The 16,547-nt window shown below is 43.7% G+C and overlaps 1 protein-coding gene across 1 annotated transcript in view; it reads left to right on the top strand.

Moving 5' to 3' along the window:
* Taf5 (TATA-box binding protein associated factor 5) overlaps positions 1-16,547 on the top strand; it is a 255,487-nt gene that overhangs the window by 215,926 nt on the left and 23,014 nt on the right. Inside the window, exon 10 of the mRNA XM_080278918.1 lies at positions 9,951-10,064. Within this exon, the coding sequence (XP_080135044.1) occupies positions 9,951-10,064 (114 nt within the window). The remainder of the gene's footprint in view (positions 1-9,950; positions 10,065-16,547) is intronic.

Raw genomic sequence — 16,547 nt, 5'->3', positions numbered from 1 at the left:
CCTTTTTTATCTCCTGGACATTCCTCTCCACTGTTTTCTCTACTCCTGCTACTCTTGTTTGGCTCAGCTTAATACTTCCATTTCCCACATTATCTTCGGAGAAGCCCTCAAACTCTTTCTCGCCAGTTGTAAACAAAGCACCGTCCCTTTCCGCCATGATGAAGCCATATGGAGACTTTCTATTTCCACTATATCTTGTACTTTTTTATGACCAGAACAGCATTTTTTTTTTTTTTAACTACTGTACTGTCCGACAGGACCACCACTCCCGCACTCTTTCACATAATCACAAATAGGCTGGTATCTTTTTCGTCGCTGATTCAGCGATTATTTCCCCACGATCCAGGAAGTGCTCCGTCTCTGTCGGCAACGTGTGTGTGTGTGTGTGTGTGTGTGTGTGTGTGTGTGTGTGTGTGTGTGTGTGTGTGTGTTCCCATTATATCTCATGAGCAGCTTGAGCCGTCAACATGAAACCTTCAGGGTATCAGCACCAAATTATCGGCATACAACACCTGTCAGTGATGTCCATCTCTGAAGTTGCGTGAGGGGACTTCAAGCACCATGATAAACGATAAGTGGCTCAAGACTGACCCCTGATGTAGGCCAACATTCATGGAAAACTAATCACTCAAATCTTCCTTCCCTCTCACCTGGGCGCAAACACCCACATACGTAGCCATAACCACTCTAACCAACCACTCTTCGATCCCAAGATTTCTCATTGCCCTGTTCACCACTTTCCTAGGGACTCTGTCAAAGGCTTTCTCCAAATCAACAAAAATAACAAATCCTAAATGTTTGTCAAGAAGCTGTCAAACAATGAATATGGCATCAGTGGACCCATTGCTTGGCATAAACCCAAACTTCATCTCATCAGTATTCACTTCTTCTCGAATCTTACCTTCTAGAACTCTCTCCATTACCTTCATCAAATAGTCCAAAAGTTTTACTCCTCAATTTTTTCCTTTTTCCAGGACATCATCCTTCCCCTTGTACAGTCAGACTCCTTAGCAAATCATCTGGGACAACACACTTATGTTCATCCATCATCCATCCATCATCCAATCCTACATTGCCCCATGAGGAGCGCAGGAGCCCGGGGCTAGGCAGTTGGTCCCGACATTTAAGATGAGAGTGACCAGCCTCACTCATCCCTGAGTGGTACTACATGAGCAATCAACCCCAACCACTCCTTGGATATAAATCTTCACCGGCTCAATCCGATTGGAGCGCAATAATTACCCACTAAACCACCAGACGCCAAAATTTGGTTATATGGTTACCACCCAGCGTAGAAAATGGTTTCCTGGTGTACAGGAAACCATTTGGCTTGTCACTCAGTGTAGAGTCACCCACAGGCTGAAGGAAGAGGAAAGAATGAAGGAAAGAAAGACACAAGAGGGAGTGCAAAGTCACCCATAGGCAGAAGGATACGGAAAGAATGAAGGAAAGAAAGACAGAAGAGAATGGAAGGAAAGAAGGATGGAAGGGAAAGGGCAGACACCCGAGAGCAGCACTGCATCGAGTGAGTGGATGGTAAGCGCCCCCACCTACCATATATGATTGCATTTATCAAATCAGTAACTAACCTGACTCCTGTATCTCCTGAGGCCATAAGCATTTCAACAGTCAGCCCAGACACACCCACTGCCTTCCCCACCTGCATCCTGCCTGTTGCCTTGCTCACAGTAGCAGCATCTATCAAAGGCCAAGGGCCAAACACTGGATCCACTGACTCCAAACTGTCCCTGTTTCAGTCAGATGCCACACTCAGAAACTGGTTTTAATGCTTTCTTCAGGCATCTTTAATATCCTCACTGTTCGCCACTACCTCTCCTTCATCATTCTTCATATACTGCTCACCTATGAAGTCGCTGTTTTCCCTCTTCATTTGATTTCCCACCTTTAATATCATATTCCTCTTTTCAACACTATATAGGTTATCCAACAAAAGTCTCTGAAACTCAGATTTTGCTCTGTGTACCTCCTTTCTAGCCCCTTGCTTGGCAGCCAAGTATTCCCCCCTTTTACCAATCCTTTTCCATTCATGGAAAAGCCTTCTTTTTTTTTATTTAACCGCAGGTTTTACACCCACATCCCACCACCGTGTTACTTTACATCTTGGGGGGGGGGGGGAGGCCTTGTCCAGCCACAGACTGAATCAGGAGACTGTTCTTGAGAGCTCTGTACTAACACGTCTGTCAATAGCTCCCTGTTCAGCCACCATTCTGCTCTTCTCACTGTTGAAGGCATCCCATACTACTTGGTTTTCTATCTGTCTATCTATTGCCAGACGCCTTAATTCCATATGGGGTGGCCACAAACAAATCGCCTCCACGTCGCCCTGCCCCCTGCCATTTCACTGCCCTGCTCCCAATTCACACCCCCCTCTCTCATATACCTCTCCAATCCATCCCTCAATCTCATCCTCGGCCTCCCCCTCCCTCTTCCCCCCTCCACCTCACTCACATACACTCTCCTTGTCAGTCTCTCACACTCCATCCTCTCCATATGGCTAAACCACCTCAGTGTCATCCTCCTAACACTTCTTATCACCTCCACATCCACACCACAATGCTTCTTTATATCCTTATTTGTCAGCCTGTCTCTCCATGTGACTCCACAGGCTCCGCTTAAATAACTCATTTCCACTGCTCTCACTCTTGACTTGTGTCCTTCCAACAACGTCCAAGCTTCACTTCCATACGTTAGAGTTGGTATCACAATACTGTCATGTAGTAACTTTTTCACTTCCATGCTCACTTTCCTGTTTGTTATCACTGCCTTTAAGGAACCAGCAACCTTTCTTCCTTGTTGTACCCTTTCAAGCACTTCATCCTCCAAACTTCCATCCTTACTCATCACACTTCCCAAGTACTTAACATACTCACATTTTCCATTTCCTTACCATCCAGCCTCACTGTACATTCACTAACTTCTCCTTTCTCAGAGACAATCACTTTACTCTTCCCTGCATTCACCTTTAGATTTTGTTTCTTACACACTCTCCCAAACTCATCCACCAAGCCTTGCAGCTCCCCTTCGTCTTCACTTAACAACACAGTATCATCTGCAAACAACAGTACAGGGAGTTTCCAAACACTACCCTCTTTCACTAGGGTCACTCCAACATCCACTACCCTACCTTTTATCTCTTTTATTACCCCATCCATGTACTGATTGAACAACCATGGCGACGTGACACATCCCTGTTTCAAACCAACCTTCAAAGAGGAAAATTCACTCAGTTCACCATCCACACACACGTCAGCCTTAGCACCATCATACATACTCTTCACAGCATTCAGCAACTTCCCATCTGCTCCATATATTCTAAATACATTCCACAATCCTTGTCTATCCACCCTGTTATATGCTTTCTCCAAATCCGTGAAAGCCACATACAGCTTCTTTCCCTTCTCTAGAAACTTTTCCACTAAAGATCTAAGATTGAATATCTGATCTACACAACCTCTTCCCTTCCTAAAGCCTCCCTGTTCTTCTCCAACTAATTCCTCTGTCATTTCACTAACTCTATCAATAAGTATCCTACCATACACTTTTCCTATTACACTAAGAAGACAAATGCCCCTATGATTACCACACACTTCTGTTTCCCCTTTTCCTTTGGACAAGGGAATAATTATACTTGACTTCTAATCCTCTGGGACTCTACCTTCCTCCCAGGCTAATCTGCACATCTTCCACATCCATTCTACTACAATCTCTCCCCCATTCTTCAGCATTTCACCACACACTCCATCAATTCTTGGGGCCTTCTCCATTTTGACTTTCTTCATTGCTTCCACAACTTCTGTCCTACTGATTTCTTCCTGTCTTCTCACCTCCCTCTTTCTCCCAGCCATTCCCCAGCCACTTATACTCGCATTACTTCCATTCTCTATGTTCAGCAATTCCTTAAAGTGTTCTCTCCATCTGCTCACTTTTTTTCCCTTCTCCACTAGTAATCTACCATTTTTATCTTTCACTCCCCAACTAACTTCACTGCCACCCTGTCTTACTCTCTTCACCTCTTTCCAGAACATTTTCTTACAGTCCCTCCACTTTACACTCAAATTCCTTCCAAATTCCTCATCCACTCTTATCTTACTCTCTCTTACTAATCTTTTCACCTCTCTCTTCCTTTCTGCATATAACTCTCTCTTCCACCTCTCAACTTTTTCCACGTCCCTATTTCTCATCCATTCATTGTGTGCTTTCTTCTTTTGTGCTGCAGCCTCTGACCTCTTCATTTCATCATGCTGTTCCTTGCACCCCCTTCCGTCTTCTCTTCACCCCACACACCACATCACATGCTGCACATATTTCTTCTGTGAATATCTTGCACACATCTTCCACATCCCCCATCTCCTTCAGTTCACATTTATCCAATCGTTCCTCCACTTCTCTCTTATATTCTGCCTTTTTCTCATCATCTTGTAACCTTTCCACTCTCCTTGCAACTACTCCTTCCTCCCGTCCTTCCCTTCTTCTATTTCTCTATCTTACTTGGACCTTGATTCTGGCCACCACCAAGTAGTGGTTAGAAAGTCCACTCCCCCAACCTCTATAAGCTCTTGCATCCATTACACATCTTTGCATCCTTTCATCCACACACACATAATCAATCATTGCCTTCCTTTCATTCAGTTCACCACCCACCCTTCTCATCACTCGCCATGTATACCTGTGGATCATTTTGTGCCTGAAGAGGGTATTGGCAATCACCATCCCTCTCCCGGCACAAATGTACACTAACGCACTGCCATTCTCATCTATATCAGCAGCCACATCCTATTCACCAACTATTCCATCCACCTTCACATTCCCTACTTTACCATTCATATCACCAATCAAAAACACTCTCTCATTCCTTCCAAAGTTTTCCATGCACACTTCCACACTTGTCCAGAACTCTTCTCTCACTCTGCTTGTGTGATCATGCGTTGACACATACACGCACACAATCGCCCACATTTGTATTCCAACATTCAGTCTTACCCACACAATCCTTGAGCCGACTGATGCTCACTCTCTTATGTTCTTCTTCCATCTTTTACTCAAAACAATACACACTCCTTTTGCCCTCTCATTCTCACCTATTCCTGCACATATACCCCATCTATACTCCCATTCTCTCACACTCTCCCCTCTCCATTTAGTTTCAGTTACTCCACATACATCCACTTTCGCACCCTCAAGCACCTGGACAATCTCTCTTTCATTCACCTCATCATTCGCACCCTTTACATTCCACATCGCAGTCCGTACCATGTCCTTTGTCCAGTCCTTGGTCATCATCTTTTGGGCAGTCCTTGTCCGAGGCTACTTGTTCGTCATTTTAGTTAGCTGTTTCCCCCTATGTACATAGGTCCTTTTCTTCACCACCCATTCCTTAAGCATCATGTCACACATCAGTAATTTGTGTTGCTGCACACACTCTTTGCTCCCTGTGACTTTAACATCCCTCACCAACTTTCTCTCAGGCCTCCTGATCAGGAAATAGTCTTTCTTTGCTACTGTTTCCCACAGACTTGTATGTAATCAACCCACTCTCTTCCTAAAATGCATGTTGCACACAATTTTGTTCATTGCCTCCCCAAACTCAAGTATCCTTTCTCCTCCCACATTCCTCATACCATTTACACATCCCCCATATACCCTTTCCTATCCTTGAGCTGCTTCACCCACATGACCATTTAAGTCCCCTCCTGCACTGCAATCTTATCATCCCCTTTACTACTTAGTACATGTATCAAGTTGTCCCAGAACCTGTCTTTTTCTGCATCATCCAGACCAGCCTTGGCTCTTGTAAATATATGCATTACATGACACATTAGTATTGTCTGAAAATAATCCTCAAAGCATTAAACATGCAGTGAGCATAATGTGATAATAATTATATCATGTTTCATTAAAATTACAGTACAGTACTTGACTTCTAATACTCAGGGACTCTTCCTCTCTGGCCAATCGGCACATCTGCCTTATCCATTCTACTACTATCTCTCCCCCATACTTCAACATTTCACCACACACTTTAACAATTCCTGAGGATTTCCCCATTTTGACTTTCTTCATTACTTCCAGTACTTCCGTCTTGCCTATGTCTTCTTTCCTTCTCTTCTCCCTCATTCTCTCAGCCACTTATACAGGTACACCTCAATATGTGGTACCCCTAGATGTGATACCCGGCTTAACAATGGGGATAGAAGTACCACCATACCCTGCCTAACGATGGCCAAACCCTGGTTTAACGATGGGTTTTGATTTTTTTTTAACTGATATTGATGATATTTTAGACAAATTGTGTGTTTAGGTTGATTTGTACACAGTTTTTAGACTTAGATTAATGTGTTGTAGCCATGCAGTGTGTTCAGGCATCTCGAAATGATCGGATCTTGAATTTGGCTCTCTATTGTATTTTGTTTTTTCTTGAAAGGAACTGTTATTGCGGGCTCGTGGCCTTTGATTCCTTCTTCCTTGCATTTAAAAAAAAAAAAAAAAAGATGGGGTGAACATTGTCATTTGGGGGTACAGTTTACCAAACTTGATTTTTTCCAGACTTACGGTATATATGACGATTTTCAGATTTTATTCGTTATTTACAGGTGTTAGGCTTAGGTTAACTTCTTTTACAGTTGTTAGGCCTTTTAAATTGGCTTTAAACTTGTTTTTGGGCTCATTTAGGTGGGTTTTGGACTTGGCAAGGGGGGGAGGAAACCCAAGTCTGAAAAACACATCCCATCACTTTACATGTTAAATCTACCCCGATATATGATACCCTGCCTAATGATGGGTTTTTACCTAACCAATTTCATCTTTAGACCAGGGTATACCTGTACTCACATTACTTTCATTCTCTGTATTTAACAGTTCTGTACAGTGTTCTCCATCTGCACACTTTTTCTTCCTTCTCCACCAGCAATCTGCCATTTTTATCTTTCACTCCCCCACTACCTTTTATCACCCTGTCTTACTTTCATGACTTCCATCCAGAACATTTTCTTACATTCCCTCCACTTTATGCCCAAATTCCTTCCAAACCCCTCATTCTCTCTCTTCGTATTCTCTGTTACTAATCTTTTCACCTTTCTCGTCTCTGCATATAACTTTGTTCTGTTTCTCAATATCCTCCATGCCTCTATGTCCCATCCACTTTCTATATGCTTTAGTCTTTTGCATTACAGCCTGTCTTACCTCTTCTTTCCACCAGGCTCTTCCCTGCATCCCCTCATCTTCTTTTCACCCCACACACCACCTAACATGTTGCACAGGTTTCTTCTGTGAATACCTTTCTTTTATCCCCCACCTCCCACCATTCCTCCAAATCATATTTACTCAGTCACTCCTCCACATCTTTCTGATATTCTGCATTTTTTTTTTTTCTGCAACCATTGTACCCCCTTTGTGTATACTGCTTCCTCCTGCCATTCTCTCCTTTTCATCAGTCGCATTTGTACCTTGACTCTCACCACCACCAAGTGGTGGTCAGAGAGTCCACATCCCCAACCTCTGTGCTCTCGTATCTAGCACGTCTTCTCATTTTCTCATCATCACATACGAGTACATACGGTAATCAGTCATCACCTGACTTCCATTTAGTTCAGTGCCCACCCTTCTCATCACTCACCATTTATACCTGTGGATCATTTTGTGCCTAAAGAGGGTTTTGGCTATCACAAGTCCCCTCCTGCACAAATGTCCATTGGAGTACTTACTACCATTCTTATCCATTTCTGCAGGCACACCCAGCTCACCAACTACTTCATCCATATTCACTTTCCCTACTTTTCCATTCAAATCTCCAGTCAGAAAAACTCTCTCACTCCTCTCAACCTTTTCCCTGCATGCTTCCACATTTGCCCAGAACTTTTTTTTTTTCATTTTGCTTCCATGGTCTTCTGTTGGCACATCTAAACACACAGTCATCCATACCTCTACTCCTACTTTCAGTCTTAACCACACAGTCCTTGAATCAACTGATCAATGCTCTCTTATATTCCCCTTCCATCTCTTGCACACAGCAGTGCATACACCCTCCTTTGCCTCTCATCCTTACCTATTCCCACACATATATCCAATCAGTGCTCTCACTTACACTCTCACCTCTCCATTTGGTCTTAGACAATTCACATATGTCCACCTTTGAATCCTCAAGCACCTTGACAATCTCTCTATTTCATCTCATCGTTTGTGCCCCACACATTCCATGTAGCATTCCTCAACTTGTCTTTTGTTTGGTCCATGGTCATCATCCGTGGGTTGGTCTGGGCCCAAGCCATTTTGTTTAAGTTACGGTCAATCCTTGAGTAACGCACAGTCATAATCTATCTATCTATCTATTTCCAGATGCCACAATCCCGTAAGGGGTGGCCATTTGCCTTTGAGTTATTGGTTTTATGGGGAGGGGCACTAACCCTCCACCAACCCACTTGTTGACACACAGGGAGCACGTATGGGTTGGTTATATGGTTACCACCCAGCGTTGTAAATGGTTTCTTGGCTTACAGGAAACCATTTGGCTTGTCACTCAATGTAAAGCCACCTGTAAAGGAAAGAAGAGCAATAAGAAGTGACAGGAAAGATGGGAAATATAGGAAGAGAGGAGGGCAGGCACAGAAAAAGAATGATAAAGGATAAGGAAGAAGTAGGCAGCACTACATCAAGTGAGTGGATGATGGTCGCCACCACCTAAACACGGGGAAAAACTCAAGCTCATGCAGGAAGTCAGCTGGCTTGGTGACGAAATTAGAAAGTTGCGCAGTGACGTAACCCGCCGGCCTTGCCATGATTGGCTGGCTTACATCCAGGTGTGTGTCCTGGGCACACTCAGTCCTTTCTTGCATCTCACCAAGTTCTACTTGCACCGTTTTTTTTTTTTTTTTTTTTTTTTTTTTTTTTTTTTTTCATGGACATTGACTGTTAGTTATGCCACTTGATCAGTTCCAGCCACTCAGAATGCTGCACATCTTCACGTATGCCCAGAAGTATTAGATAGTAAAGGAGTTAGAGCAGGGAAAGAGTCGGGTAGAAATTGTGAAAAAGCATGGCGTAAATGGAAGCACCATCAGGACGATTTGGAAGGGCTGAGAGAAAATAAATAAGATCGAGCTGGGGAACCTTGGTGATGTGAACCTGGCATTGGTGAAGTTCGTAATGTTGTCCTCAAGCTGACTGAGAAGCTTATAGGGCGTTATGTGGAGCCCCAGAGAAAGAACAACGTCCCTACCGATGGTTGCATGGTACGAGAGAAGGCGAAACTTATGACAACAACAACATTGAGTGTGGGGTGTAGGGGGAAAGTGCTGGGGAGCCATGCATCAACAACACACGGGTACCCAGCCTAACTTTTGTTTTTGTTAATGCTATTTTAATACCATTCATATACTTAAAAATACAGCACTGTAGTTATATCTCTCTCAGTGTTTTACCTGGTGGTGGGTATAAGTAGGGGATAATTTATGTGGAGTGGGATGGTAAGAAGGGGTAAAATGAGAGTTTAAGAAAATACCCAGAACACATTGTACCCATTATACATGCATACATATTGTTTTAGTGACGCGGGTTCGTGTATTACGGTTTTGTCCAGTCCCTAGTGTCCGCATTACTCGATGATCAAGTGTGGTCAGTTGTTTTCTGGGGAGGGTCACTAGCCTTTGCCAACCCACTTGTTGACACATGGGGAACACAATTGAGTTTGTTAAATCGTTACCACCTAGTGTATTAAATGATTTCCTGGCTTACAGGAAATCATTTGGCATGTCACTCATTGTAGTCACTCTCGAGTAGCACTACTGTACGTTGTATGAGTGGATGATGGGTACCGCCACCGACCACAAAAACATATCAATTGTATGAATTACTGTACTTGATTTTGTTTTGATTTCAGTGAATTAATTTGACCTTTTTAATTAAACATTATATTACAGTAATTTCTTTTTCAACAGGTTGTTCAGTTCCACCCAAACAGTAACTATGTTGCTACTGGTTCTAGTGATCGGTCCATCAGAGTGTGGGATACCCTTAATGGAAACTGCGTAAGAGTTTTAACTGGCCACAAGGTTTGTATGTTAAATTATTGGCTTGTATATACCACTTCAAGTGGAATTTTTTCTTTTAGCTACAGTGTGTTTAATTCTCAAATATCCAGTTTTAGTGGTACAGTATTAGCAGTTTTTGGAAAGAGGACTGAGTTAAACAAAGGACCATACAGTGCAGCCTCATTATACGATGCCTCATTATGTAAAAAATCGCTACAGTTTTATGAGAATGCTGGTGATAGGGAGAGCTTGAGCTCCCATTTCACAAGTTTCCAGCGTATCTGATCAACCCCCTTTGCTGACCTTTTCTTTGTGGCACTAACATGGAAAGCAGACCAGCTTATTATCCTAGACTCTTCCTCTAGCTGTCTCGTGCACTACACCACATGCGATTTACACATCACACAATGTACCCTACTACATCAGAGGGGTTGATGCCGGGAAGGGCATGTGGCCAGAAAACTTTGCCCCCGCTATCTAGTGGCGGAGATACTGTATTGAGAGAAGGTGTGACGAGGGCCCCGCTAGCATAGATTTTTGTGGCCAGGATGTGATGGGGCTCAAACCTGTGCTAGAGGTTACAGGGCATTGCAGTTCCAAGGCTACCATTTCTGCCCAATACAAAGGGGCCCAAACCTGGGAGTAGCGCCCCAGGAGGCTGCCCCATCAATAGCCGTACAAGACAGTTACAGTGCCAAGGTATGCTTGCAGGGTGTCCCTGAAGCTGTCCTGGCAGTGTGCCCTGAGGCCACTGCCACAACCACTGGTCACGGCTGGTGGGCTATGGGTCCCAGACCCCATGCCTCAACCTGGGACTGTGCAGGTGGGTCCCTCCTCATTATTGTATTTATTCTCACGGATTATGGAGAGAGAAAAAAAAATCATACCTGAGGAAACAAAATCACCCATACGGATCAGAATGGTGTCATGGAATGTGGGAAGTCTGAGGGGTAGAGTGGGGTAAGTAGTTGAGGCATTCAGTAAGAGGTGGGTGGATGTGGGATATGTGCAAGAAGTCAGGTGTAGGAGCCAGAATGATTGCCAGGAGGGATTGTTGTTTCAAGTTGTTTTGGCAGGATGGGGAAGATGGATATTGTGGTGTGGGTGTGCTGGTTAAGGAGAAATGAGTGGAGTATGTCCTGAATGTAATGAGAGTCAGTGCAAGGATAATAGTAGTGAAAATTTTGTTCGGTGTGATAATATTTGCATTTATATCGGTGCATGCTCCAGAGGCAGGCTTGGGTGAGGTAGAGAAGGATAGACTATGGGATGACCTAATATGTGTTGTAAGTGGTATGGAGGAGGATGAGACTGTAGTTTTGGGAGAGGACTTAAATGGTCATGTAGGTGAAGCAGCCTAAGGATATGAAGGAGTACATGGGGGATGTGAATATAGTATAAGAAATGAGGAAGGGGAGAGGATACTCAAGTTTGGGGAGGCAATGAATATGTTTGTGTGCAACACACATTTTAGGAAAAGGAAGAATAGGTTGATTACATATGAGTCTGAGGGAAACAGCAGCCAGGTAGACTGTTTCATGGTCAGGAGGGCTGATAGGAGATTAGTGAGGGATATTAAAGTTATAGGGAGCAAAGAGTGTAAGCAGCAACATAAGTTGTTGGTATGTGACATGGTGCTTAAGGAGCGGGTGATGAAAAAGGGGACCTATGCACCTAGGAGAAAAATATGGAAGTTGAAAAAACAAGCAGTACGGGATGCCATCTATAGCAAGATGAGTAGAGTGGTGGCTGAACAGGTAGATGTTGACAGAAGTGTTAATGAACAGTACAGAGCCCTCAAGAACAACCTCTTAAGAGTTATTGAATCAGTTTGTAGATGGACAAGGGGCCCACCAAGACATACAATAACCTGGTGGTAGGATGATGGTCCAGAAGCTGCAGTTAAGGAGAAGAGAAGGCTTTTCCAGTAATGGAAGAAGGTGGTAACAAAGAGGAATACTTGGCTGCCAAGCATAGGGCTAGAAAAAAGGTTTGCAGGGCAAAGTCTGAGTCTCAAAGACTTTTACTTGATAACCTAAATAATGTGGAAAGGAAGAAAATGAAATTTAAGGTGGCAAATCAGATGAAGAGAGAAAACAGGGATATCATAGGTGAGCAGTGTGTGAAGAATGATGAAGGAAAGGTGGTGGTGAACAGTGGGGATATTATAGACGCCTGGAGAGAGCATTACAAACGGTTGTTGAATGAGGAGTTTGACTGGGACAGGAAAGGTTTGGAGCCAGCAGAGCCAGTGTCTGACCCTTGACCTTTGATTGACACTGCTATTGTGAGTGAGGCAATAGGCAGGAAGCAGGTGGGGAAGGCAGCAGGTGTGTATGGGCTGACTGCTGAAAAATTGAAAGTCTCAGGAGTTAAAGGACTGGGGTTAGTTTCTGATTTGATAAATACAGTTACATATGAGTGTGTTGTCCCAGATGATTGGCTTAAGGGTGTAATTATTGTAAATGTGTACAAGGGGAAGGATGATGCCCTGGAAAGAGGAAATTTAGAGATATAAAGCTTTTAGACCAGGTAATGGAGAGAGTTCTAGAAGGTATGATTAGAGAAAGTGTGGATGTTGATGAGATGCAGTACAGCTTCAGGAAAAATATATAGAAAAAAAAAAAAGGGATATGTATTGTGTTTTTGTTGAGTTGGGAGGTGGTGAAGTTGGCAGTGAGAAAGCTGGGACTGAAGAGTGGCTGGTTAGGGTGGTTATGGCTATGTATGTGGGTGTTTGCACCCAAGTAAGGGTGAATGGAGATTTTAATGATTAGTTTTCCATGAATGTTGGTGCATCTAGACATTAATATAGTCATAGCGCAATATGTAACATTTATAGGCATTAATATAATTACAGTAGGCCCTCCACATTCTCAGAATCAACTTTCGCGGGCTCAAAGATTCGCGGATTGCCCCTCTGTGGAGCCAAGACTGAATTTAATGGGTATGATTGCAAGAAGTTGGGGTACTGTATATGTGTAACTGATGACTTGCCCACACTCACGTGTGGGCAAGTCATCAGCTATTTGTAATATTTTATGCTGCATTTAGGTCCCAGATATGACTTATTAGGTACAGTATGTGCACACTTGCTCACAGGGGGTGATCTGCGGCTGTAGAGGCATTTATGGGAGGGTGCACCAAACATTTACGGAAATTTCACTTTTGCGGGGATCTGTGTCCCCTAAACCCTGCGAATGTGGAGGGCCTACTGTATAGCACAATATGTAACACTAGCACAGTATGTAATAAGCAGGTGGATGTCTGGTGGTTCAGGAAAACACAAACATCCCTTGGTCCAGACTACCAAGAATGTCAAAACACAAGATTTATGTCAAACACAGTGTGTAACTCACAGAAGCCAGCGTAGCCACATGATGGAAGCATGCTAGACACTTTACACACACATACTTGTCAGCCAGCCTGAAACCAGGTACAGTCATTGCTCGTTTTACGATGGGGTTACATGAGGTCATACCTTATCGTACAGTATACTGATTTTATCGTAAATCGAGAGATTGAAACCCATTATAAAAGGGGGGTTACGTACTCAGCTTCCCAAAGTCACCTAACCAAGACTGAACCATAAATGACAACCCACCTTCGTTCCTTCCTGTGTTGGTCCAAGACGTCCCCCCTGAGGCTGGGGGACAGCCTTTGCTTACAGGCACTAATGGTCAGCCTCTGAGTCAGACAGGAACAGGTTAGGGGGAGGGGAATCTGGCCCATACCTGCACCAACCTTAGCACTGGGATCCATACTTGTACCAACCATAGCACTGGGACCGACACTGGCACTGACCTTACCACTGGGCACACAAATCCACAGAGGTAATGCCTTAATTCACGCAAACTTTTTCACGCGATTTCAGTTATCCACGAATTTTTCTTACAGTAATTAAAACATAAAATTATAATATTCAAATAAATAATTTTAATGTACGAGAGAAGTAAATAAAATATAAAAATGCCTACCTGCTGTCCGTGTGCATACATATGTGTGTGTGTGTGTGTGTGTGTGTGTGTGTGTGTGTGGGTGGGTGGGTGGGAGGCCGGTCTACCACGCACCACACAGTTAGTTTGAATCCAACAGTCGAACTGTGCATGACTCACGAATTGTTATTTGTGGCATATTTTAATGCGTTCCAGTGATTGCTTGCCTTGTTTGCCAACATGGGGCCTAAGTGTAGTGCTAGTGATGCATGTGGTAACACACCAAAACGGACTCGTAAAGTGATGTCGCTAACAGAGAAAGTTAAAGTGTTGGACAAACTTAGGGAAGGAATGTCGGTCTCAGTTTGCTGTCAGGAAGATTCCCCGTCATTTATTTACATACCAGTTTATTTAGCAAGTACAGTACACTAGTTTTTTACTTATATGAGTTATAAATCCCCCTGAAAATTAGTTATTAACGTATTATTTAATCAATAATAAGTATATTTATAGAATGATGGGGAATCGTCCAGGGTGCAAATTGTCCTGACGGGGACCCATCCATGTTTTGATGGTGAATTGTCTTGGAACCGTATGTTTGGGGTGAATGAGTCAACTGTTCATACAATAAAGAAGGCAGAATGTAGCATACGGGAGGCAGGGAGGGCTAGTGCACCAGACTGTGCTAAAGTGTGTCCACCTATGCCTGTGAATTGTCTCGGAACCTTATGTTTGGGGTGAATGAGTCAACTGCTCGTACAATAAAGAAGGCAGAATGTAGCATACGGGAGGCAGTGAGGGCTAGTGCACCAGACTGCTAAAGTGTCTCCACCTACGCTTGTGCCTGGTGCTTTCCGATGGCAAAATCATTATAGCAGGAAATTTATTGTAAATCGAATTTTGGGGTGGAACTCCTCTATTATCGTTGTAGTGAATTATCATAAACCGAATCATCGTAAAACAAGTAATGACTGTAATAATATATACCCAAAAATCAGTTGTAACAGTCAGAAGGAGATTGGGGAGAGTAGGAGATAGAGAAGTAGGTTGGCGCAAGGAAAAGATTAGCTGTCATGCTGACATCAGTGGTTCACGTCACTCTGTCCGTCATCACAAGTGCAGGGAAGGCAGTGAACAGTATAACTGTGTCACAATAAAGCCTCTTAACCTCCAAGTGTTTCAACCTCACCTTCACTTATGATACAAGATAGACAGAGAGGGGAGTGAGACAGAGAAAGCCCTACCTCGAGACCAGAGAGATAAAACTCATAAATACATAATCTCAGTGCTATCTAATGCCTCATGACTTTACATGGGTAGCAGCCCATACTGGTGACATAGGTCCCATACCAATCTACAACTACAGTCCCAGCTCACAAGCTATAACTATTATCTATATTTGGCAGCAGCAGTAATCTGGGATCCACTACGATACCCGACATTGGTGGCAACGATTTTCAACAATATCCACTTACTGACACTGGTGGTGCGTACATACCTACCTACCTATCCAGCTATTGACAGGTGTGCATCAGGGGTCAGTCTTGAGCCCCTTGTTGTTTATCATAGTACTGTACTTGAAGCCCTCTCACGTGACTTCGGAAATGGACTCCTGTGGGAGATGTTGTATGCTGATGGTTTGGTGTTGATTCCAGAGAATAAAAGGGAGGTGGAGGAAAGATTTAGGAAGTGGAGAAATGGTATGGGGCACAAGGGCTTAAGAGTGATGGTATCTAGGGCTGGTGGCAGTACTATAAAGAAAAGGGAGAGTGGCCATTACGATTTGCCACCAGGGTATGGGGTGTTATTCCATCTTGTGCAGTATTTGTGATTAGTGGGTGCATAAGAGATGTAGATGTATCAGAGGTAGCCTGAGAGATAATACTGATTTCACATGGGCAGTGTGTTAGGGAGAGCATATGGAGATTGTAAGGTGTGAAAGGAATGAAGTTACTGGTGAGTCTCCTGAGAGTGTGGAACAGTTTTGTTACTTGGGAGACATGTCATGTGCTGGAGGTGTGGCAGGAGCTAACTCTGGGGCTAGAGTGAAGAGTGGTTGGAAGAAGTTCAGGGAGCTGTTGCCTTTCCTGTCATTAAGAGGGCTCTTCCTATGTGCTAAGTGATCTTTATATGCAGCATGTGTTAGGAGTGTAATACTGTAAGGTAGTGAGACCTGGGCAGTAAAGGAACAGGATATTCGCAGGCTCAGACATACAGAAATGACAATGATTAGGTGGATGCGCAATGCGTCCTTGAATGCAAGGCCTGGGGGGGGCTAGGTTTATGATGGAAGAGTTGAGAGGTAGAATGGGGCTGGAGTGTATTGGTGTTGTGATGATGAGAGGTAAGTTGAGATTATTTCAGCATGTGGAGAGGATGGGGGATGATAATTGGGTGCAGAAAGTGAGAAGTGTGAATGTTGGAGGTAGGGTTGCAAGAGGTAGACCGAAAAAGACGTGGGATGAGGTCACTGAATGTGACATCATTGATAGGGGACAGAAGAGGGAGGCTACCAGAGATCAAGCAGCATGGAGAGCCACCATTTGGTGACCAAGGCTGATGCATGAAA

This window comes from Coenobita brevimanus, chromosome 75 (genome assembly GCF_032717465.1).
Source record: "Coenobita brevimanus isolate Jiangsu-jjx chromosome 75, ASM3271746v2, whole genome shotgun sequence".
Classification (NCBI taxonomy): domain Eukaryota; kingdom Metazoa; phylum Arthropoda; class Malacostraca; order Decapoda; family Coenobitidae; genus Coenobita; species Coenobita brevimanus.
This window is presented reverse-complemented; position numbering and strand designations above follow the sequence as displayed.